Source organism: Echiichthys vipera (assembly GCF_963691815.1).
Source record: "Echiichthys vipera genome assembly, chromosome: 6".
NCBI classification, from domain to species: domain Eukaryota; kingdom Metazoa; phylum Chordata; class Actinopteri; order Perciformes; family Trachinidae; genus Echiichthys; species Echiichthys vipera.
The window spans coordinates 12,629,652-12,653,854 of NC_139831.1; the positions used below are offsets into that span (position 1 = coordinate 12,629,652).

Below are 24,203 nucleotides of genomic sequence, written 5' to 3' on the forward strand. Positions count from 1 at the left end.
AACAGTAAACATTTATAGGGCTTCATTTCTTGAGCCAAGAAACTCTATTACAGATGTGTCCATTCAAACAACTCAAATGCTGACCAAGGCAATAATTTAAGATCCGTGTTTGGTTTTCTGCTCATTTGTTTGTTTTCATCAATTGCTTTGCACTAAGTGACCGGTGCAGTTTTCCTTCATTCATTTTTTACTTTTGACAGACATCTGGCCATCTGAGGAGAATCATCTATTTTGTTTAGTTGACTCAACAAATCCTCCACAGCCGCTCTCTACCTCCTCAACCCTCCTTTCATTAATCATTTGTCTTGCAGTGTCACAAGGAGCTAATTCAACTTAGCTATGCACTTAAATTGTTTTTGGCACTGCCTGAGGACGCATATAACTGGAAGATTTATATCAATAAACAATGTGTGTGCATGTCTGAGTTTCTGTCAAAGGTTATTACGGTTTCTGCCGCCACATAAAATTCCTGTCTTTCGGAAAAATATATAAATTATTCTACAATTCTACAGATTAAAAAAGAAAATGCAACCTTTGTTACCTATCAATTAATCTGTGTTTTGTTTTTTTCTGTTATTAAGATTCAATATTTGGTCCATCAAATGTAAAAAAAAAAAAGACATGAAAAAAATCAAAATTTCCAAGACAACAAGGTGAAATCCAAACTAACAGTCCAAAATGACATTCAATGTGTATGTCAACTGTAAACACAGTAAGATAAAACACAGACATTCATACAGTATCACATTTTCTCTAGCTCCAGTGTCTCCAGTGTGACTACTTTCTGTTCACATATTATCTAAATAAAAACAAACAAATTAATTGCTAAAAGCTTCTTAAAGTATTTTGATGATAGATTAAAATGGTATATTTTTATGAGAAAATGCTTATTAAAAAAAGCCATTTTCTGCCACTCTATGTAGCAAAATGCTGACACATTCTCAGCCAGACATCCCTGCTTTCTTAAAACATCGATTGCATAACACAATACATGCTATAACCCCTTTCTCTTCATCTGCTTTTTTTCTATTCCTGTACAAGGAAAGACAAACACTTCCTCTCCTCTCTATACTTTCATCTCTGCCTGGTAACAAAACAATGAGCAAGAAAACACAATACAATCTCATTTCCCCCCATTCATAATGTGTTACATCACTCAACATGAAGCTTTCCAATAATGCATTCCAGTGTTCAGAAGTTGGTTTATACGATTAGCTTTCTCTTTATCCCCACAATTTTTGTGTTAATCACTCCACTCCATTCATCCAATTTCCTGCCTTTTTTCCACCCTTTCACCCTCCAGTGTTCATTCATTTATCTAACTCACATCCAAAACATATTTGCTCCATTCATCCATCCATCCATCCATCCATCTATCCATGTCAGACAAGAAGAGTTACATAACCCATGTGTTTACCTCTGCAGCAGAATGTCACAGGCCATTCTCATTTTCCCAGCTGTGTGTTTTGTCCTTTTTCCTTTCAGTTTTGATTTGCCCGAAGTTGTTTTAGTGTGAAGGCTGTCACATATGTCTGGTAGGCTGTTTGTCAGTTTTTCTGTTGTGTCTCTTCTTCTTCTGCTCGATGCAGTCAGCAACGCACTGTAGGTTACGTTCTGTTTTTTATTGTTCTTCCTGCGGAGAAGTCGGCTTGACTTTTAACCAAACTCAGCACGATTTCTGTCGGTTTTCTCTTTTTGTCTGTTAACCACTTGACACATGTCCTGCAGGAGCAGTATCCAGCTGTTAAGCTCTGAAATCTCAGTCTCTCCTTCAGATTTCTTCTCCGTCAGTATCAGGTCGGTCTGTAGGTCGGCCTTGTAACCAGTGGGTTGGTTGTCCCAGTTGCGCACTTTGAGGTATCAGTGTAAGTAGCAGTAGGTTTAGCAGCAGAGCCAGGGTGCATTCTGTGGCGTCCTCTGAACTGGTGTATGTGTGTGCGTGTGTGTTCTTCAAGGAGAGTGTGTGTGTGAGGTTGTCTCAGTCTGCACAAGTGCTGCAGTAAACATCCAGAGCTCTGCTCAAATATATGAGCTTCTGATGTAACCAGGCAACAACCCCCGGGAGGACCAATGTGATGGGAGGGGCTAAAGTTGGGAGCCAATCGTTAAAAGGGAAAGATTTCTGGGAGCCAATAACGAGGCAGAAAGGGGAGGGAAGTTTAATTTTTTTGATCCACTCAGTGGTGACTATAAACTCAGCAGTTATTAAAACTGGACCAGTGGGCTGTGTAATAGTGTGCGCACACACAGGCCAAAATGCACATAATCACAGAAACACACACCTGTGTCTTTTATATCAACCTCTATGAGCCTTTTGTAAAAGCAGCTGCTCAGAAAAATTTACTTTATTGGTGACGACAGGATACAAGTGATAGTGCTACATGAGCTAAGCAGAGTAAAAAAAGAGAGGGAAGAAGGAGGGAGGAAAACAGCAACAGAGAAAACAGTGAGACTGGCACTGAAATGTGATAGATTGTTTAAAATAGGCATTTCACAGTTGTATCTGTGTCTACGCTGTATGTGTGATAATGTAAGGCCTTCATGGACTGTAAAGATAATCACGAAAGAATTAAAGCACTCACACGTCACTCCCAAGGAAACTAGGTTATAATGTTTCTCTGACGAGACTTAAGATACTCAATTTGTTCAAATCGAAGTAAGAAAGGATATCATACTGGAGATTAAACAAGGCTTTTACCAAGCACTAGAAAGGGCCTTGATAAAATACTAACAAGCGACATTTTGCTGGGAACAAGATAAGATAAGTCTGTTTTATCAAAAGAAATTCTAACAATTTAAGATGCGAATCATGGCTTTCAGAGATGTTTAGCATCTAACTCGAAGAGGCTAGATGAGATTTATACATTAGTAAGTACACTTAAAGCGTCTTTGCCCTTGAGCCTTAGTGGCATCATGCCCTCTAAATAAACTTGAAGTCTGGAACATACATCATGCTGAAAGAATATCTGAATACAAATGAGTGAACTTCTGATGAAAGGTTAATATTATACAAACAAATAAGTCAATACTATACAAGAGTAAAATAAACGCACAATAGATTCCAGCAAGGTTTAGTGGTACTTCAATTCAATTCTTGGAAGCTTTGTCTGATCGGGAGCCAGATACAATGTTGCTGCTGATTGTTTGTCTTTGAAAAACCAAACAGTGAGGTAGTTAAGCAATAATACACCACAAGGTGTCCTGATATTCTGTACAGTTAATTTGTATTTAATGCACCAATTTATAAAAAATGTGTCAACCACTGACTGAATCTATGAGGCATCCAGGTAGACCATTTTTCAACCTGCCAACCAGTCAGAAATAGTACAATATAAATTACAATGCAATACAACAAATACGTGAAACTAAGTAAAAAGTAAGTAAGAAAAATACACTGTGGTATAATGTAGTGTGTACTGTAAGTGTGTTTAAAAGTGACTGATTTGTAAAATACCCCAACAGCCCCTGACTTCCTCAAAGAGTTTATTTTTAGATAGGGTCACACTTTTCTAAACTCTACGGCATTACAGAAATTCCTCAAGGACAAACAGAATGACTATTATTCTATTAATCATCAACTACATCTATCTTAATTTGGTGTTGATTTGTCCTTCCTGGTACTTTTATTGGTTTGGCTTAAACCCTAATCTCAAACTTTAACTTAAACTACAGCGGCAACGTGTTGACATAAGGAGGGTTCAGCAGCAGAATGTTGGCTGATAATCAAAATAAAATCTTTTTCCGTGATGATTTAGGGACGTGAGTGCTCTTAGAGAGCCAGATAGGACAGCTGTACTAGGACTGTGGGTGAGAACTGATAGCACACGTGGTGAGTGGTGCTATCTAGGTCAGTTAGTATATCATGTTGCACATTGTGCCCAGTGCAGGCACCTAGGACACAATCATGAAGTGAAGGGTGAGGGAGGCAGGAAAAGGAGGACATGACGTGAGACAAACTGAAGGAAAGAGAGGGAGGACCTCTTAAAATATCTAATCGTAATATAGATAATAAACTGTTGAATTAAACAGTTTGTCATCTTTACTTTATACTTTACTATGCAATGTTAACATACAGTATGTGCTATACAGTATGCAGAGGCACTGCTTTAATAGCTCTCCCTGCATACAGGGACACTACAAAATTAGATTAGCTGTCAAAAGGCAATCATTTATAACAGAATAACCAACCAAACTACAATTTCGCTGTGCTGTGCGATTTGTGCTGACTTGCATGAGTTTCAGAAAATGTTTGTCAGATCCTAATCCTAAATTTTGATGAATTATTTTCTGTGCGCATAAAATTAATTTCACCATAGAACAGAGCTTAAACTGGACAATTTAGGAGAACGTATTTAAATGATAAAAATGTTGAAACTTTTAATATTTTGCACAATATTTTGGTCAAAATATATATGTTAAAGGGGTGACCTCTGCCTGAACTGGTAGTCAGAGTCTTTGGGGTTTGAATCTGACCTGCAGCCCTTTGCTGCATCAGTCCCTCTCTCTCTCCCTGCATTTCTGTCTTTCACTTTCTAATAAAGGCGCAAATTAAATAATAATATCAACCCCCCGCTCCCCCCTCAAATGCCAGTAGCTCCTCACAAGATGCTGATTGGCCAGTCACTTTCGTTCTAAACACAAACGCATTACTTGACAAGCAGGATTTCCGTGTGACCCGCAATTCTTGCTTGATCTCATGCTATTGCGAGAATTCAGCTGCTGTGCAAGGTAAGCCTAAAGGCAACTTTACAAACATTAAGGGTTTCTGTATGTGCATGAATCATCAGATGGTCCCCACAGAAAGAAAAAAAAGAAATACACTTGACCTAGAAGAAATGAGTATACATATATCTGCGTCTCTGTTTGTTTTGTGTAGGTGTACACATGTGCATTGTTTCCACAAACAGAAATAACAGCTCTCCATCACTGTGTAGTGCCACAGCGGGCGATACATCACTTTCACAGCCACATAAAAATAACAGGAAGAAAATCTCATGGGGGGTTATTCATCGAGAGTTCAGTACAAGACTGGTTATCTGCAACACGAGATGGTACATACGTCAGTCATGCCAGGACAGTGTGATCCTTGTAACTAGGAACTCAGGGACAAAATTGAAGGCAAGTGTTTTATAGTGTGTTTAAAAACTGTTGACCTTTCCCTCTGATATTGCGTTTTCATGAAGACTGAAAATCAATAAAGCGTTCACATGTAAGGATACTTTCCAATTCGCCACCCTTTCCTTACTCCGTCACAGCCCTTCTCTGCCCTCTGATTCTCCGTTCCCTTTATTAATCCTTCCCTCCCTCCTGCTCCTCCTCCTCACCGGGGCCAGGAGTGCATCCCAAGAGCCCTCTTCTTCAGCCTCATGAAAAAGACTTTCCACAGAGAGAGGATATAAGCAGGGTACAGGAGGAGGGAAGTAGGAACAGGGGAAGCAGAGAGATCAGAAGAGAAATACCAGGGATTATATATAGATTTGAAATGGGCAGAGGCTGTCAGCATGTAAAGTGTGTGTGTTGGCTGTAAGAGTCTATTAAAGGAGATCTGCAACAGCCACAGAGGACAGACCTTCCTGTCTGTCAAGGGCTAGACAAACAACTCAGCCAGAGTGAATGTTGAGTCACGAGTTGGAAACTTTCTCTCTATTTCAGAGCTGATACAACCAGTTATGTGTCAGAGAACAACTGATGAAACAGTGAGCTATTCTCTAAACAGTCAATCATTTTTGAGTAAAAAAAATGCACATGTGTAATTTTGTTTAAACTGAGGTTGAAAGACTGTTACCTAGGCCACTCTTTGGCGCATGTCCAAAGGATCACAACATTATCAGTATAGCTTCTCCACAATTTAATAACTGATCCTCTGTGTAGGTTGTGCTTCAATTACTGAGCTTTAGGCGCAGTTTGTTACATGTGGAAGTGTAACGGAAATAAGTAGGTTTTCACACAAAAAAAGACATTCTTCAATTTTACGTCAGAGGAGCAATGGGACTAAGTGCTTTGAAGTCAAGAGTGCTTGATATCCTTAGCAGTTTAAACAGATGTAGCCTTTAAGCTCTGGGCCTACATTATTTAAATGGCTTTGTGGTGGAGGCCGCCCACTCTGGGGTCTACAAATACAGTAATAATCCCTCAGACCAGACACTAAGGTTAGACGGGGTCACAGGGATGATGGTTGCAGGCTAAAAAAGAATTAATACTAACTAAAACAATCACTTGAGACTTAAACATACAAACAGTCTGTATGGCATCATTTAATTTAAATAATTTGCGGCACGTAACCCCCCCTACATCTTCTTCAACAATCATTAAAGCTTTTAGTACTAATTGGACAACAGCTGCCACCTAAAACCTTTCTCCAGTAGCGCACGCACGCACACACACACACACACGCACGCACGCACGCACGCACGCACGCATGCACGCACGCACACACGCACACGTAAATGATTGCAAATAAGGGCACACAGTCGTGACGAAGTTGTCCCTCACAGGAAGCTGCCCGTAGCCCCTGTATCCATGTAAACAAACTGGAGCACTATCTTTTTTGTGGTAATGTTAATGAAACTAAATGCCACTTGCAATTAAACTGAGCAGGAATGTTTTCAGCAGTGGAGGTTAACGACAGAACAGCCAGAAAATAGCTGGGTCGGTTGCTCTCAATGCTCTCATCTCTCTTATGACTGTCTTACGCTGTTCTTACGCTGTTGTTCTCTTCAATGATCTGTTTACATCCAGTAAACAATGGATTTGACTGGCTCAGTTAAGTGATGCTATTGCCATATAAACTGGATTAGCTGCGACCGCAGTCTATAACTGTGAAGATTTTTATCTAGTCATTCATTTATCAGAAATTGGTTCAGTTAGAACTGTCACACAGTCTGTGTCCGGAGCACTGCTATCCATGTGAACATGAGTGTAAGAAACTCTGTGTGTGTATGTATGAGGATTATGGATTACCGTCTATAATCATCTTAAAGGCCAGTGGGACACGACTCCCAACATGACCTTGACACACAGGCAGAGCCCTGTGAGTGCTGTAAAGAATCAGAGCAGACTGATTTATTGTCCTACACTGCTGCTTTACAGCTTTGTCTTTATCTAAGTAAGGTAGTGAGCTACTGAGCAACTAGGACAATTCAGTTCCCCAGTGGTGAACGAAGACAGGTTTTATGTGCAGCAGTATGTAATATATCATCCAAAGGGCGTTATCAACGGTGCAGAGTCTCTGCACGCAACTGGATAGACCTACAACCAACCAGAGCCATGAACATGTTTGGTCTGTGAATAACAATGGCGGCTGGGTCACAAACTTTCTCAAATTGCAACTAAACAGGACACTATAATGTGTTTCTGAAAACATTTTGGCGTTGTAAACTGTGCTGGACATACCTGCAGACTGGACAGTGATGCCGTCAGTCATCAGCTTAAACTCACCCCACATGAGATAAATGGTTGTGATTGGTCTGTACAACCTCGAGTTACTGGAAATGTGTCTGAATGGGTGAGGGGCCAGATGTTTTTGGCAGAGCAAATAAAACAAGTGTTTGGCAGATTTGTCTCGTTTCCAGGCTAATGTTTGTTACTGGTCCTGTCTGTTTGATATTCCAAGCTAAATTCTTTAATTGTGAAGCAACTATTGTTTAGAAAAAGTGCTCTATAAATAAATCTTTACTTACTCACTTCCTTTGTGTTCTGTCCTGACTTGAGTTTATCTGCACAGCACACCCCTGGCTCAGTCAAAACACTGTATTGTTCTGTCCTCTAAACTGAAGACATAATAAAGTGATATTTTGCTTCAAACAGAATGACTAAAGCTGTACTTCGCGTTCCAGTTTTTGAGTTTGTTCTTTTTAATTGGCCATTCTTCGATTAAATCTAATGTACAAAAAAATTGCATTATCATCGCCTTTGTGCACTACTAACTGATACACTCTCACTGCTCCCTTTAGATATATGCTTGAGATTAAGGGTACAGGTGATAAAATGTGTAGGTGTCTATATACAGAAGTCAGAGACGAGTGCGCAATAATCAACTTAAGGGAGATCAGCAGATCAGAAGAACCTGAGAAGATTGGCATGTTCCTGCAGGGGGATTGAACTCAGTCTGGAGGGAGCGTGTGTGTGTGTGTGTGTGTGTGTGTGTGTGTGTGTGTGTGTGTGTGTGTGTGTGTGTGTGTGTGTGTGTGTGTGTGTGCGTGTGTGTTTGTGTGTCTGTCAGTCCTTTGTCTTCTGGTTGATCACCAGCTACAGAACATCAGTAGGTCAGAACACAAGCTCTGCATCTTTTAATGTGACCAAATGGAAACTGCTGTGACCGTGAAAATGAATTAACAAACGTTTTAGATGATTGTATTCCCATGACGTGAGTCCACTGACTGACATTAAAGCAGATGACTCAAATGTGGAGACCTCTTTGTAGAGCAATTTTTTGGAATAACTGGTGTGTCGGAATTTGAATCTATGAAGTATATATGTAAAGATTACATCTATTATAAAATTTACATGTAAAAAGTCACAGCTAGTTAACAGACAACTGACATGTTGTCAGATTGCCTGTTACTACTTCCCAGCACCTTCTGGAGATCCCTGACAAAAGCCATAGAACATTTAGAGTATTTACACTACAGTAGCTAAAAATTTCATCAGGTGAGGTGACCCTAGCCGACAAGCTTATTTATGGCTTATTGATCACAGACAATAACAGACAAATACAACAGCCGTACAGCACTAATCGGTGGGCACCATATCCTCTTTTCTCGCAGAGCCTGACAACAGCGCTGTGTCAGCACTGGAGAGAAGTCTGGCTGCACTGCTTATCATTCTGGAAGGGGAAAAGAAAACATTCTGGCCTGTTCGTATTCCCTTAAACCAATAAAAAATCAACTTGGGTGACGCTAAGCCCCGGATGTAGTGATGAGCTCTTGCAAAATAGAGAGCAGGGGTAGCGGAAGGGGAGGAAAATGCTGTCCAAAATAGGCAGCCAATAGTATTAGCCCGAGCTAAACTACTGATAAAAGGGTCTTAAAATCACCTAAATGTATCATTAAGTAAACAACCTCTAAATGTAGGAAACCTCTTGAAAAGTTTAGAGATATATGAATGCTATAACACAGTGATTGGATGTTTCCTTAACTTGTCCACGATACACCAAATAAAATCTGTATAAATCAGAGTAAGAAAAACAGCAGATAATTAACTAAATACTTTGTCACTGCAATGCCATGGTTTTTAAATCCATACCCATATCAATACCCTCTTTCAATATGTCATCCTCAATCTGGGATGACCCAAGAAATGTAATGTAATTAACAGTCTTCTCTGATAATATAAGATAAAGTAGTTACGTCTCACCTGGCTGTGGGGCTTTCATCAGTGTGTGTGTGTTGTGGTGAGTCAGAGGAGGCAGGACCCTCCTCTCCGTCCTGAGGCAGCTCTTCACATTCAGCCTCGCACTTCTCATCATCTAACAGCTCTGTGATCTGAAAACAGAAATACAGAGGACGCAAAAGGTTACCATTAAAGTAATGCATGTATGAAGAGAACACAACATTTGAGGACTTCGTTAATCATAAGTAAAAGGTTTACGGTGAGAGATTACCACAGTTCAACACCTGAAATAGTTTGTTTAGTTATTTCCCTCCTCATTGTTATTTAGTTTAGTTGTAAATTTTAGTTTCTTGATATGAACTGTTTCTGTATAGTAGGGTTTCCTTAAGAACTCTGCAGACCAATTTGAAATCTGAATATCTTCTGCGGCCTACTCAATCCTTTAATCACAACTCTGATCAACACACAAAGTGTAAGATGAAGTATTTCATGATATATTTTTTATTTCATAAACGTACTCTCAATTTCAATTCTCCACCAACATGAGACATGTTCAGGATCAAAAATAGGTGAGATAAGATAAGAATATGACTAAAAATCACATGGTTTTGTTTGTATCATTGCTGATTTTTTTTTTTTTTTTAATGTAAATATTTATCTTACTCCCTCTTCTTCTCTTTATGGTTCTTACACTGTGAACTGATTGTCCAGTAATGACTAGCTTCCTTTTCTGTTACCAGCGGAAACTCTGCAACTTCAGAGTAGAGGACTGTGGTGTTTATTCCAACAGGTATATCAGCTATCTTACGTTTGAAACACAGCTCTGCTCTCCCACCGGAGCTGCTTTGACCGTGTTGACTAAGCAATGTACCCAAGCCACATTACAAATAATGTAATAAAGAAAATTAGTCCCACCATGATACACTAGTAAAACTATTTTACTGCTTGACATGGATGAAAACTTTATTGATACTGCATTTGTTTACTTTATTAATTGTTAGACTGATGTAAATGTGTCGGGTACAAGTAAGTGTCTATTGATTTTTGCATCTATACTAACTTGTTGCGAAGAGTAAAGACAATGAAAGAAAGACCCATTTGTGGAAAAATGGCATTTGATAATTTGATGGTTGTCAGAAAGATCACATGAAACAGGTTAGACAGGTTTTTTACACATGAATTTAAAACCTCCATATACCTAGTGAAATTGTGCAACTTTCTGATGTAATAAAAAAAAATATATAAATTGCAAAACTGTTCCAGTATAGTTCAAGAAGAAGGGAAGAGAGAAGAGAGACGGGAGGTTGATGCTGGAGAGAGAAGGGGAGGGAAGTTAATATGTAGACAGAAATAACTAATCATAATACCGACCGCTTGTGAACAAGACTCAAACAGAAATTCTTGGGTTAGTAGCAGTAGATATTTATCACTACTAATGATAAATATCTCCTCTCGATATATGTTCTGTAATATCATCAACTGACAAAACACACTAGTGATTCATGCTATATATTTTTTGCAACAAGTGTCAGTTAAAAACTCTAGAGAGAAGCAACAAGGGTTAAAAGGTCATGAACGAGATTCATCACCATGAGACTTTCTTCTCGTGCGTTGTATTCATCTCTATTCTCTTTGTTGCTCCGCCTCTCTACTTCACTGCTCTCAACAGCAAACCCATCTGCTGCTGTCACAGTTCCGTTGCTATGGCAACACCTCTATTCCAGGAGCTCTGATTGGCTGTCAGGGAATTCTTGCATCGTCACAAGTGCAGATTATGGAGGATGACTCACAAGACTCTTGTGTGTGTGTGTGTGTGTGTGTGTGTGTGTGTGTGTGTGTGTGTTTGTGTGTGTGTGTGTGTGAGATTACTCTCTCATTGTATATATTTTCCTTATAACCACAACATTAAGGAGCTTCTCAAATTCAACTGAAAATATGAGCTCCAAGATGATGTTCATCTTTGTGTAGCTGTCTGTAAAATGAAGAGCTAAGAAATAATGATTTATCACCACACCCCCAGACAACCATTCTGGACCTAGTGTGTGTTCTGTATATATTAACTTAACTTATATAGCCCCTTTCAAAACAAGTAACAAAGTGATTTACGATAAATACAAAGCTCATAAGAGCCAATCCATGTACAAGATATAAAACATAAAATAGTTTAAATAGTTAGAATAAATAACAATGACAATAAAAGAGGTCAGTAAGTTTGTCTGCCTGAGAAAATGCTCTCTATAATGGATTTAGTGTGGTTAAAACTAGTACTAATGTACTGTAATGTAATGTACTAGTACTAATTGTTCAAATGAAATCATCATGGTTCATTCATCCTATTGATTTTAGACAAGTAGCCTATAACTGTAACACCACTGGTTGATTTATTAAAACAACAACAATAAATACAGAAGAAAGTTTTATCATTTTAATCAATTATTTAAACTGATATCTAGATTAGACTAAGGTAGGGATTAACTCCACTACATTAAATCAAACAGAGCCTTGGAAAATAATATAAAATCATTAGACAGCTTCTTGCTATCATCATCCAGATCAGTTTCCTTTCTGTTTAAAAATATTCCAGATTTAATGAGCAGAATAAAAATGTTCTGGACTGTGGGACCTAAGGGCCTTGACTGAAAGTAGGATCTGCATCATCATGTGAAATTAATTCAAAGCTATTCACAAGTAATATGAATGGATGATACCATGAATATAACCTTGGAATATACACCATCTCAACTATCCCGTCAGGATAAAGTTGACATGGTTATTCATAGAGCTAGAAATACAATCCCGTCATTAAAGACTGTGGAAAATGTGTTATAATGTTAACTCAAAAATCTTTGTTTAGTTTTACAAAATAAGATGCTTTGTGATTACTGTGTATTATGTGGTACAAGAGTACATCTGTGTATGGTCTGTGTGTGTGTGTGTGTGTGTGTGTGTGTGCGTGCGTGCGTGCGTGCGTGCGTGCGTGCGTGCGTGAGCCCAAGTGGGTGAAAAGACGAGGCCGAGAGCGACCTGGAACAAAAGGTCTTGTTCCAGGGCGGTCCGGTCCAGAGTTTCTGGATGGAAAACGAAGAAAACAACACTAGCTGAACTGTTAGTGGGCCAAGAACACAGGCGTTCTGGAGTTTCACTGGTTTAACCATGTTTGACATTTAGAAAAACATCAAGATGACAAAGAACTTTTTCTTATTTGGAAGATTTTTGCAAAAACAAAGTTGCATGGTCTTTTAGATTTATCCAGTTGTGGACTGAAACAAAACCCAACTGTAAAAAAACAACCTGAACCAACCAAAAACAAGCTTTCAGTACATAAACTCTGGGCCCAGTTTGCACATTTTACGTTTTCATGAAGAACAAATAAATTGTAAGGTTGTGTGCATGCAGGATTCTCCCTTCATTTTCCCCTAATAGAAGAGGCAACAATTCAGTGTAGAGATCAGCAGGGAAAGCATGTGGAGGCAAAAATGTAACGTTTAAGGATTCACCATCATCTTTTAATCAGGTTTTCTGGTCTGATAAATGGGTAGAGTAACACTTTTGAAAAAATATTTGTTGATTTAAAAGAATAGAATAGAAAATCTCTGGATGGAAGAAAAATCTTATCTTACAAACGATAAAATACAGAAAGAACATTGGAAATGTTTTTTGTTCCCCCAATCGGCAAAACAAACCAAACCTAAAACAAAAACCACAATACCAACAGAGCCGTGAGCTTGTTGAACCGTTGCACACCTAATTGCGGATGATTTCAACCGTTCATATGAAGATGTAATATAAATACTTTTTAAAGGAAAAATCTACATGGGAAGTATTTGTGTATGTATAAATGCGGGGCTTCATTTTATGATTTCATTTGTTAGATTGGAAACACAATGTCCCAGCCTTGGCCTCTGTTACTAGGTCCAGTTCTATGCACAAGGGGGAAATAAAGAAGCAATGTAGTAACTGGCAGATTTACAATTTAATTACTGTGATTAATATGTTTATTTGTTCACTGACAGACTGGACTGGGAACATGTGCCGGCTGACGCAGAGAAGCTGACTTACTTTGGTTTTGGTTTACAGACATTCAGTCAAGCAGCCTGTGTCCGCCCATTACTGACAAGCATATTTGATGATTAATGTTTCAATAATCCAAATCACTACCTGCCCTGCTGCACTTTACTACACAACCAAATAAGCTGACTAATCTCATATTCACTAGTCTCATATCTCACTTTGAGAAGAAATCAAACACAAAGGCCTCCAAATTGAGTGTGTGAATGTAAGTGACTAAAATAAACACTTCATCATTCAAGTGCCAGAAATGTGGCACTGAAATATAAAAGTCTGAGTACAAAAGGTCAAAATTGTTCAAGTTATTCTCCTCTCAGTGTGTTCCTGCTCACGTGGCTGTACTGTTTACTTCCAGCAGTTCACTAGATAGAAGCCTTCCGGCCCAAGTTCCTGCAGAGAGTGGGCTGTGTGACCTTTCTTTTATTGTAACCTCCAATTAGAAAAAGATTTAAAGACATTCAGATTCTTTCCAACCACTCATAAAATGTAGTCACACAGTAAATAAATCAGCACTGGGGTTTTGTGTTTCCATGTGAAAAAAGGTGTGAATGTGTGTAGGTGTGATCATACTAAATGTCCCATTACAGAGATATCATACATCTCCCTTACTGTCTGGCTACGCCATCACCTCCCCCTCAAACAACTCCATGTTCCTGCATAAATAGGTTATTGTTCAACAGCTTATCTGTGTGTCAAAGGGTGACATAAGTGTAAATCCATAGTCCATGGTACAGCTATGCATTCACGGTGGCATCGCAAACATGGCTCAGCGCAAGAAGCACTTGACTAAGAGGCAAAGCAATACGACACATTCATATATCTGCCAAGGTTACACTAATAGACCAACAGGAAAAATAAGGCTGTCTTTAAGAGACTCATTAATCAACAGGACAGTAGACATCCTGTCCAACACTAAAATGATCTATGCAATATTGCCAACTTTAATTATCTGTAAAAGTGAGTGTTTTTTTATCATTCAGACATTGGTGGCCATTACGTAATGGTTATATTCAGACATGACGTGCATTAACTATGGAGAGTGTTCTCAGTTTTCTCACAGGCTGCTTCACTGATGGATTTGAAAACCTATTTTTCCGTTGAAGCCTTAATTATCATGAGTGTGAGGGACACCAGCCCCATTTTCACAATACATCCCTTATTTCAGTTTTACCATTTGATTTAGAGAATAATGCTGCCTGTTTTAATGGCCTGCAATGTACAAGAATAGAATAAAAAGAAGTTTCGACTCCTAGGACTGGGGCTTTTCATTGTTAATTGCTCGCATGCTGCTTGTAAAGAGTTTTGCTAGATATTCATAGCATTATTCATGCAGTTGGCATAAACCAAGATGCACTGCTTGGATTACAATTGTATGTGGGGTTTCTTTTCCCCGGAAAAATACATAAAATACCATTCTTTCTGACTTCAGCCATGCACATGCTGGAAGATTCCTTAGATCCAAACTAGTAAGATTACTGTTATGACATGATACAGACATGTATTGCATTGAGGTCTAAGATTTAGTGGCCAAATTAAATTAGGCCTACAAGGCACTTTTTCCAACATCAAAGCCAACAATAGAAAAACACAGTGACTATCTTATTGGTATGGGACAGCCTGCTTACCTTTCATATTTCAGTATACACTGGTTCTGCCCTGTTGCTCAGTTTCCAAGAGGTATGAGTCAAAATGAAACAAGCTGCTTTCTAATGCCACAGGATGCAATGTGGTTGTGGTTTATATCTGGTATGTTTTCTGCCTTGTGTGGAAGAAAACATGTGCAGAGTCCAGCCATTACCATGGGTTATCTCAGCACTGAACGCACAGACATGATGACATTTTATATTCTTATTTAAAACAAATAAGTGAATGAGTTATTTTTCCCTTTTTTGTCCAGATACCATGGCACTGCAAAATGTCTTCAAACAGTAAATCAAAACAAACACACCCACTGGTATCTTCATAGCAACAACAAGTCCGGGCACAGCCTCGCTCTTACCTAAACAATAATTCTACCGACTTCCATTTTTGCCAACAAACAAACCAAAACCTAGTTTAGCACTTCTCACTGTGCTAGCCTCACTGTGTTTCAAAGGTATGCCCAAACATGCCATGACACAACAAACTTCTTCTTCTTCTTTCTCACTCCTTCATCTTTCATGCGCTTATATCCATCCATCTTTTACACTTGCCATTTCTTATAATGGCAAGTGTAAGTGCAGTTAATTTGAATTGTTTTAACTAACCTCTGTGACTTACTCTTAAGTCTGTTCCCGGAAGCATGTGTCTCCAGTGTGAAAGCATGTGTGTGGGATATAATCCCCTTCATGGGCACTTGTTCGCACAGAGAGCTTTCCCCAGTGTAGTGCAGGGGCTGGAGGTGTGAGTTGTATGGTTACATCATCACCAGCTTCTTTTCTTATCCTTCCTCTCCCTCGCCATCTCTCCCTCCCTGTGTTTCTTTTTTCTCTCTCCTCTCTCGCCATTTCTCCCCCATCTTCCTGGCTGCTCTTTCTCCCTCTCCCTCTCTAAACCACCCACTTTGTTGGCCTCTCTCTTACATAAGACAAAGGAATCAGTGCACAGCTGATTTGCCTTCACAGAATTTCTTTTCTCACCATCCTTGCTGCTGCTGCTCCTCCTCCTCGTCCTCCTCTTATTCTGTCTATTGATAATGTTATATGTTTTATTATCATTCATCTGACAAGCCATCTAATAATAAAACAACAAACAAACTGAATTTGTAAAATAAAGAGCTGCATGGAGGACATTTCTACTTCTATTTCTACGGTTGATCTAATCTCAATCTAATTATCTTTCTTTTACAAGCCAGACCTTTTGTAAGAGCCTCGATTTCTGTTCTTGAATAAGGGAAGGATATGACAGATAGCATAATGACTCCAAGGACTCAAGATTACAGAAATTTAAAAAGAAATTGACATTTCCAGCAAAACCGCAGAGATGTCAGTTATGAACAGACTAAATTACAGAGGCTGCAACAAATAAGAAATAAAAAAGAAGGAAGGACACATTAAAACTGAAGCAGGCAGTTAACTTTCACAACGAGCCTTTAACTTCAACATTTAAACATGATCTTTACAGTGTTCTTGCTGCGTTGGAGAATGTGCTCTTGAATGTGAAAGGAATTACAGCAGAAAGGCATGTGAGATACCGATCAAGTGTAATTATTTGGATTTTGTCATTTCATTATATAATAACACAATGTAATCAGGACACTGTAAAATAAAATGTTAACTATGTCGTTCTTTGTGGGTTTGGGTTAAGCTCTTCAAACCACATTCATACTCTGGGTGTGTTTAGGTGGGGTTCTTCTTGTTAAGTATTTTGTTTATGGAATTACTTTCTGTGCAAAAAATAGCTTGAGGAAGTGAGTGGTGACATAACTCTACAGCACAAGTTCTACCTGACCTACTGAAGAATACATCATTCTCAGCATGAACAGATTCACTGTGGAGTAGATTTTTATTTCTAGGTAGGATGTAGTCATTTAATCCTACTGTAGCTTGTTCATGTTATACTTACAAATATCTAAAAGCCATTTACACAACCTTGCGTTAATTCTTGCGAATGCTTTAACATTCTGAGCATTTCATGCATTATTTAATAGTAATGCCAATAGGACCAACCCTCATCTCACCCATTTCATTTCAACAATCAAGGCTACAATCTTGGTACTGGCCTTCACAACTTTCTACTCAATTACTATCCCACCCCTTAATAGGACCATAACTATTTCAGATTCAACTATAGACCTCTGACATTTCATGACTGTATCTTGCATGTTTTTCCACAAGGCTGGTGTGAGTTTGCTCACTGACAGCTTAATGGCATGACAAAAATTGAATCGTTCACTTTTCATAGGATTTGTCTGTTTTTCTCTGTCCATCAGCCCAGAAAGAATTTTAAGCCTGACCATGGCAGAGCTAAATGCCAAACTCTGCAGTCCCATTAGAGGAAGAAAAAAAGAACGAGAGAAGACAAAGAGGATTTTAAGTGGTTTCGTAACTGGACGTCTTTGGTATTTAAATTAATAATTGAAAATTCCTTTTCAGAAAGCGTCTTCTGCTTTTGATAATCTTGTCTTTATTTTTCAATTATTTTATTCGAATGTAATTTTATATTTGTTTCTTTCCAATGTTTTCAATGTTTTCTAATTAAACAATTAACTAAATAACTGGGATCTTAGTATGTGATTCTGTAAATTGCTAAGATAGTTTTGTATTTTTGGCTTGTTTTTATTTGTATTCAATTATTTTATTTAAATGTAACTTTGTGTTTCTTTCCTATGCTTTTAATATTTTATGGTAAGCACTTTGAATTACCTTGTTGTTGAAATGTTATAAACAAATAAACTTCACATCTTCACCATTGACATAGTAATAAATTTGGAGATGCCAGTAATAAATTAAAAACCTTTGCAAAAGCATATGCATAAAATGTGACATGTTTCCTATTTTTATATTACTAGATATACAAGCAGATACTGACGCAGTTTTAAAGACATTAACTGAGCTATGGAGAGGGTGAAGAAGTTAGAAACAGAGGTGATGGCCAGTACCTGTTCATTGATGGAGCTGTAGTCATTGGTGGTGGAGACGTCATCGTCCTCTGAATCAAACAGACCGTCTTGGTTGTCTAACAGCTCTGCCAGGACTCTGCTGACAGACTCCTGATCTCGAAGGTCCTCTCCTTCTGTTGACAGACTGCAAACACAAGACGAGAAAACAGTGTATTGTGTTGCTTGTCAGCTGCTTCCCGCAGGATGCTGAATAATTACAATAGATGAATAAATGCACGTAGGCATCTTACTGGAAGATGTCTGGTCCGAAGACAGCAGCCAGCGTCCCGATGTTCCAGCTCTCCTGCTGAAGTGAAGCCACGCTGGCCAGGAAGCGGCACAGGAAACGCAACAGGCCGTAGTTCAGCTGGGGAAGCTGCTGCAGCAGGTACTTCAAGTTTCTACACAGATCCTCGTCATTGCTGTAATCTGGAGATGTTTAAGAGTAGAATACTGTTAATGATTACCATTAAGTATTAATATCTGGAAAAGAACATTACCAGTGGTGCTTGCACGCTTCATACATGCTGTACTCGATCTTGCTACAATTCCCCTTTTCATTACTGTATTTGGAAATGATGTGGAGTGAATTATGGATCAAGACCTTCGTGTTCCTTCACAGTTGACCTTAGTCAAGAAAATATGCAGCCACAGATAAGATTAAATGTAAATTTATCTGGGTGAGATGAGGTGAAACAGAAGATGGTATTCGGGAGGAAAATGTAGTATTATAGTAGTGCCATTATAGAATATAATGGTATGAGAAATTAATGACATGACATGGAGAGTCCTTGCAAACTCCCCCACTGCTGTAATCTGCATGACAGCAACAGGAACAACCATCATCATGACAAGGGGATTAGAATAGATTATCTGTGATAGAAACAGAGGCAAAAGAGGACAGGGAAAAGAGGGGAAGTGGAGATTTGTGAAAGTGATTATACATCTTTCATTAAACATGTATTAATCCACCTCTTAATGTGTTGCCTGGATTGGTCTGACTTTGGTTAATATCATAAATTATACATAACAATGAGTAAAGATGGCTGTTAATAAGGTCATGGATCTTAAAATTATTCTTTAAAAAAGAAATAATTTAGGTTTGTGTATCATCACATTTGAATTAATGTCGTTTTTAAAAACTTCCAGCAATTCACATGATCATTTTCCCCTGTTTTTCTTGCAAAAACATCTATCAATGAAAGAAGAAGAGAACATAAACGTAATAACAGGAGAGCAACATAAACACAACCTTTGCCGTTGGAAGGAGGGGTCACATTTTTTCTAAGTCTATTTATGCAATACCCACATATGTACATTGAAAGCATTCGATGTACTGTGTGCATCAGTGCTGTTTTAAGACAGCTAATCTTCTATGCATTGGCTTTTGCCAGTTTCCCCTTCATTTGGTAATCTTACCACTGTCCCTTACAGCTCAGATAACTAAACTCTACATGTTCACAGCTATAACACGTTAACACAAAATCAACTTCAATTTCCTTAATTTAACCAGGTAAAAAACTTATTGAGATTAAAAACATCTTTGCTAAGAGTGGCCTGGCCAAGACGGCAGCACAAAACTTGGATGAAAATCCAGATGATGGGAGACAATAATGTGTTTTCCGTACTTATGATCGCCTCTCTTTTAGGCTACAAATGGTAGCAAAAAAAGGGAAATATTTTCTGCAACATGCGAAAGAGCGAAAGGAGAAAACATCAGTTGTTGATTTCGAAGTGGATCAAAAGAGGAAGAGGGTGGGATGAGTGAGTGGAGAAATGTCATTAGAAGTAAAGCAGTTCCTGTCACACACCTTGGTGTAGCTGTAGAATGTGCCCCTGTATCGCTGTTGGGATGACCGGCTCGGGAAGCTCCTGCAGGAAGAGTCGGAGTAAACTGACCGCTGAGGCCAGGTCTGCCTCCTTCTCTAGCTCCACCTCCTCACCACTGTCATAACGCTGGCGCAGCCAATCCACGCGCTCTGCGTTACCGTTAACGAGGAAGAGCCCCTCCAGGTCCAGGTGACCTGATGACACATACAGCAATAATTACTTAAAAAAATACAGAATATTATTAGATCATTAGAGATGGTTTGGTTATTGGGCAAATGTCCTTGTTTATACACCACCTAGCCTTGAGTACCAGGACAGACAAAAGTTATTAATGTATGATTTTTGGAACTCTTATTACATCTGGAGTGTTCATAATTTTCTCATGAATTCTTCTCTTCTGGGAAAACATGATTCAAACCGATGAAATTTGTTTTCTAAAAGTTATTTCATTCCTCTGCACAACCTGCCAATGTAGAGTCATAACACACAGACTTGAGGTTTACATCATTGATGGGAAAATGGACTAATTACAGCCCTGCTCTTTTAATAAGCCACCTGCATTTATGCTTTAATCTCTAAGTACAAAACCTCATTCTAACTGAGGCTGGGCATTAATACCAGCCAAAGGTTTATAAAAAAACAGTGATTTATTAGATAGGAATGCCAGCTTGTTCTGCAACTAATATCTGACTGGTGTATCTTTTTTTGGTGCATTAACTCCTGCTAAGAAATGATACTTCCTTGAAAAACTATAAAGGTATACTATGATATTTGCAACTTTTATGTGATTGTCTTGCATGTATATCCATAAAATGTTTAATTTGGTACCTGGCATCATGTCCATGAAGGTGTCTTTCGTTTTTTACATATTTCAGTGGCTTATTCTACTGGTCTAGTAAATCTGGACTCTCAAATAAATGACTGACTGACGTGTTTATGTATTTGGGAAATTTGCAACCTGCAAAGAATGAACTGGTAACTTATTCGGTTTAGCAATGTGGACATTAATTTGACTCCTATTTTACATACATTCAACACAAGAATAGAAGTACAGGGATCCTTGTGTGTACAAATGCATTTGTGTATGTGAATTCCTCCCTAATTAGTATGAAAAATATAGAGGCAAGACTACACTGAATGCTATCATTCGAGTGTTGAGTGATTAAACAGGAATAACCGATGGCATCAGCATGACTCAGTTTTAGGATTTTTTTTCTCATTTACATAATAAGATATCTGTTCATCTTGTCTAATGTTTAGTTCATATTATGTACTGTGTTGTCACATGAATCTCCTGCAAGGCATTATTTGTGTTTTCTGCAGCTACAACAACTACGACTAGAGGCTTCTGTAACAACTACTGGTCAGATTTGTACAAAGTACAATTAAGTTGATGTTCCATTAGCGCTTAGCTTCATGTAACAATAATGAAATCCACTACAGTGTAAAGTGAAAACACTTGACATCACTGTCAAGTGAGAATGCTCAGCCGCTTCGGGTTTATTTTCAGGCTGCTTCCAGAAGAAAACGGTTGACCAGCAGATCCTAAAGGAGTTTAGTATGCTTTAAACAAAGTAGTCTGTACGTATAGCTGTTTGAATATATCTACAGGCAAAAGTGTTTATACCTGTTCTGAATGGCCACATTTCAAGGCTGGGCAAAAAAGACATTATTGAGCCTTTATTGTCTGCATACCTTTGAACACCTGACCAATCGCTGCATGGAGGAAGTGGGATTGTCAGTTTCGGAAGGTCACAATAATTGCAGTACAAATAGCCTTTTGATAATCCAACAACCACTTAGTTTAAAGCATACTGTAGCTTAAGCCTACTGTCATTGATTTCTGTTCCAGTGCTCACTTTTCACTTATCCTGTTGCATTACATGGACCCTAATTACACGTCATGATGTCTACTGCAGCAGAGAGTAGACAGGTGCCACCTAAAGAACCCGGAGAGGTTTAAACATAAAAGGCAATGTTTCAAGATGTTTAAGTGATATTGTTGTAGCTTTCAGAGTATGAAACGACACCCTGATGATTCCTCCTGACTTCCATAAACTCCTAGGTTTCTCATCTTGCAACAAAATGTCCCGTGGGACAGTTTCTAATTTTTCAAGTCCATGTAATACCATGAATGCAGAACAGTATTCAGTGGCAACAGGGTCCACAGTCACAATCTGTGCAGCTGAATAAATCAATTAACTTTTCACATCACAATGTCATGCACATCACACCGATGTCCTTACCACATTGTTGATTAATGATTCATTTAAAACATTGCTCAGCCTTGATTCACACTAAAATATCTGCTAAAGCAGTCTGTCCCTGTTCATATTGTAATCTGTCACAGATGGCACAGCTTTGGTCCAACACACCTTCGAGTGCTTTCCAATTCCAATCTAGGGGTTACATCAGATTACCTTTTCATTTTGTATTTCCAACACCCTGCTCCTACTAAAACCTCAGACATCACACACAAATCAAATAAGAGTGATTAAGGTCTTTTCAGTGGCTGAATAACTTCTGGATTGGCAGCACCACTATAATTAATACGCCAGCAGAGGCCCGGGAGGATTAAATACTTATTACATAACCTCATATGGTCGAGCGGCCCCCAGGTCTCACAAACCACCAACCTGCTTCACTGGTCAGTTGAGAGGAATTGAGGTGAAGCTTCATTCCAATAGTAAAAAAAAAATAATCCACTGACATGACAGGTTTTACACGAAAATGTCTTTGTGACTGACACCATGCGCCACAATTAGAGGACTGAGAAAGGAAGATTTTTCTATTGTTTAGCTTGTGACTGCAGATGTGTGTTTTGACAGCCTTAAAGTACTGATTAAGTTTCATAACCTACAGACCAAATTAAAACACCTGTTCAACGCACTTGTTTTACTTAATTGTTTTACTGTGAGAAACAAGTATGTACTGTATATTTATACCTAAATATAATATGTAGATTTATCCAGTATGTCCAGGGTCCTACTGGCCTGTCTCGTAATCTTTAAATCTCAACCTTAATTTCAAATTGATTCTCAGGATACCTCACTTTATTTAGTAATTATAGCAAATTATTTAATATTTTCCTTCATTGTGGGTTGCACATTTACAGCAATCAGATTGTTTCTACTGTCAGACACAAAGTAAATCAATTCTACAAATTAATCTTTACATGCATGTTGTTGCAGGCCAGATATGATGAGATATAGGGAAACAAGCACAGACTATAAAACATGTATGTAGTCTTTATGACGTCACCCATACTGTAGGTTTCTGAAGCTCATTGTGGGTTGCTCCGGCCGTCTTGGCAGTGCTTGCATTGCATAATGCAGAACTTTAAGCCTCAATATACTGTAATTTCAACAGATGAGTGATATATAAATTCTTCCCCTTGTACAATTGTCACGAAGAGGGAAATAAGCTATAGAGACCAAAACCAGATTTTTGTACTAGGCTGTAAACATATTTATTTATGCTGTAAAGTTGGGCATTTTAACATGGGAGTCTATGAAGACTGACTTGCTTTTGTATATCCAGCTTTAAGTGGCCATGGAATTGCAGTTTTTGGCATAATTTTTCTGCCCCGGGGGTTGCCTCTTGGCGAAAAGTTAAACAAATCCAAATGACTCCATTTCTTTAGGGTTCAAACAATGCATCCTAATCATAATGAGGTTTGACTAATTAGGTGTCTGGCTGAGGGCTATATAGGTTATGTAACACAAAACTGATGCTGTTGTGTACCCAACCTGTGGCTGGTTAGTTTAAAAACTCAAATTTGCCTCCAAAAAGTCACATTTTTTTTTATCCCTCTCATCCTTCAGAGCAACCTTCTGAACTGCCAACCTGCTTTTATAAAGTCAGTGTTATAAGACTGAAGTTCCTGCTCTGCGAAGCTGGAAGAGAAATGTGGGAAAGGCCCAGGGCCAGGACTTTGGTAGGTTCCTCTCTTCACTGTTAAGCTCTTCTTTTTTCACAAGTGGAGCAGAAGTTGACAGAACTGTTATGTAATGTAGAAGGAAGCGGACCGTGGATCTGTCTGCCGGTGCATTCAGAGTTCATCTTATCACACGAAGTGGATCCCCTCTAATGACATATTTTGGTTTATCATTATGCAAGAGCAGTCAACAGCAGCAGGGTGTGCTTGGGTTACTAAAACATTAGAGAAGGCAATCAGATTTAACTGAAGTATGTACTTTGACGTGATAAGTTGGACCGAATAGTGTAGTTCAAGTGGGCTGAAACTTTCCTGCTTTCCTATTTAAATCTTAAAGTGATATTTTACCCATCTGAATCAAGGTTTGTGCCATGGCTAGGATTGGGTATTGAACTCTGCTTTTAAGGCTACCGACCAAATTACGTTAATACTACCGAGTAACGATTCAGGTTTAATCAG

At 38.6% G+C, this 24,203-nt stretch overlaps 1 protein-coding gene across 4 annotated transcripts in view; it reads right to left on the reverse strand.

Annotated features, from left to right (window-relative positions):
• The window catches only part of fam13b (family with sequence similarity 13 member B), a 71,398-nt gene that overhangs the window by 24,620 nt on the left and 22,575 nt on the right, over nucleotides 1-24,203 (reverse strand). For all 4 annotated transcript variants that reach the window (XM_083915182.1, XM_083915183.1, XM_083915180.1 and 1 more), the window contains exons 4-7: nucleotides 19,789-20,001; nucleotides 18,229-18,406; nucleotides 17,978-18,122; nucleotides 9,355-9,482 (exon numbers count right to left, since the gene is read on the reverse strand). In XM_083915182.1, coding sequence (XP_083771308.1) covers nucleotides 9,355-9,482; nucleotides 17,978-18,122; nucleotides 18,229-18,406; nucleotides 19,789-20,001 — 664 coding nt within the window. The remainder of the gene's footprint in view (nucleotides 1-9,354; nucleotides 9,483-17,977; nucleotides 18,123-18,228; nucleotides 18,407-19,788; nucleotides 20,002-24,203) is intronic.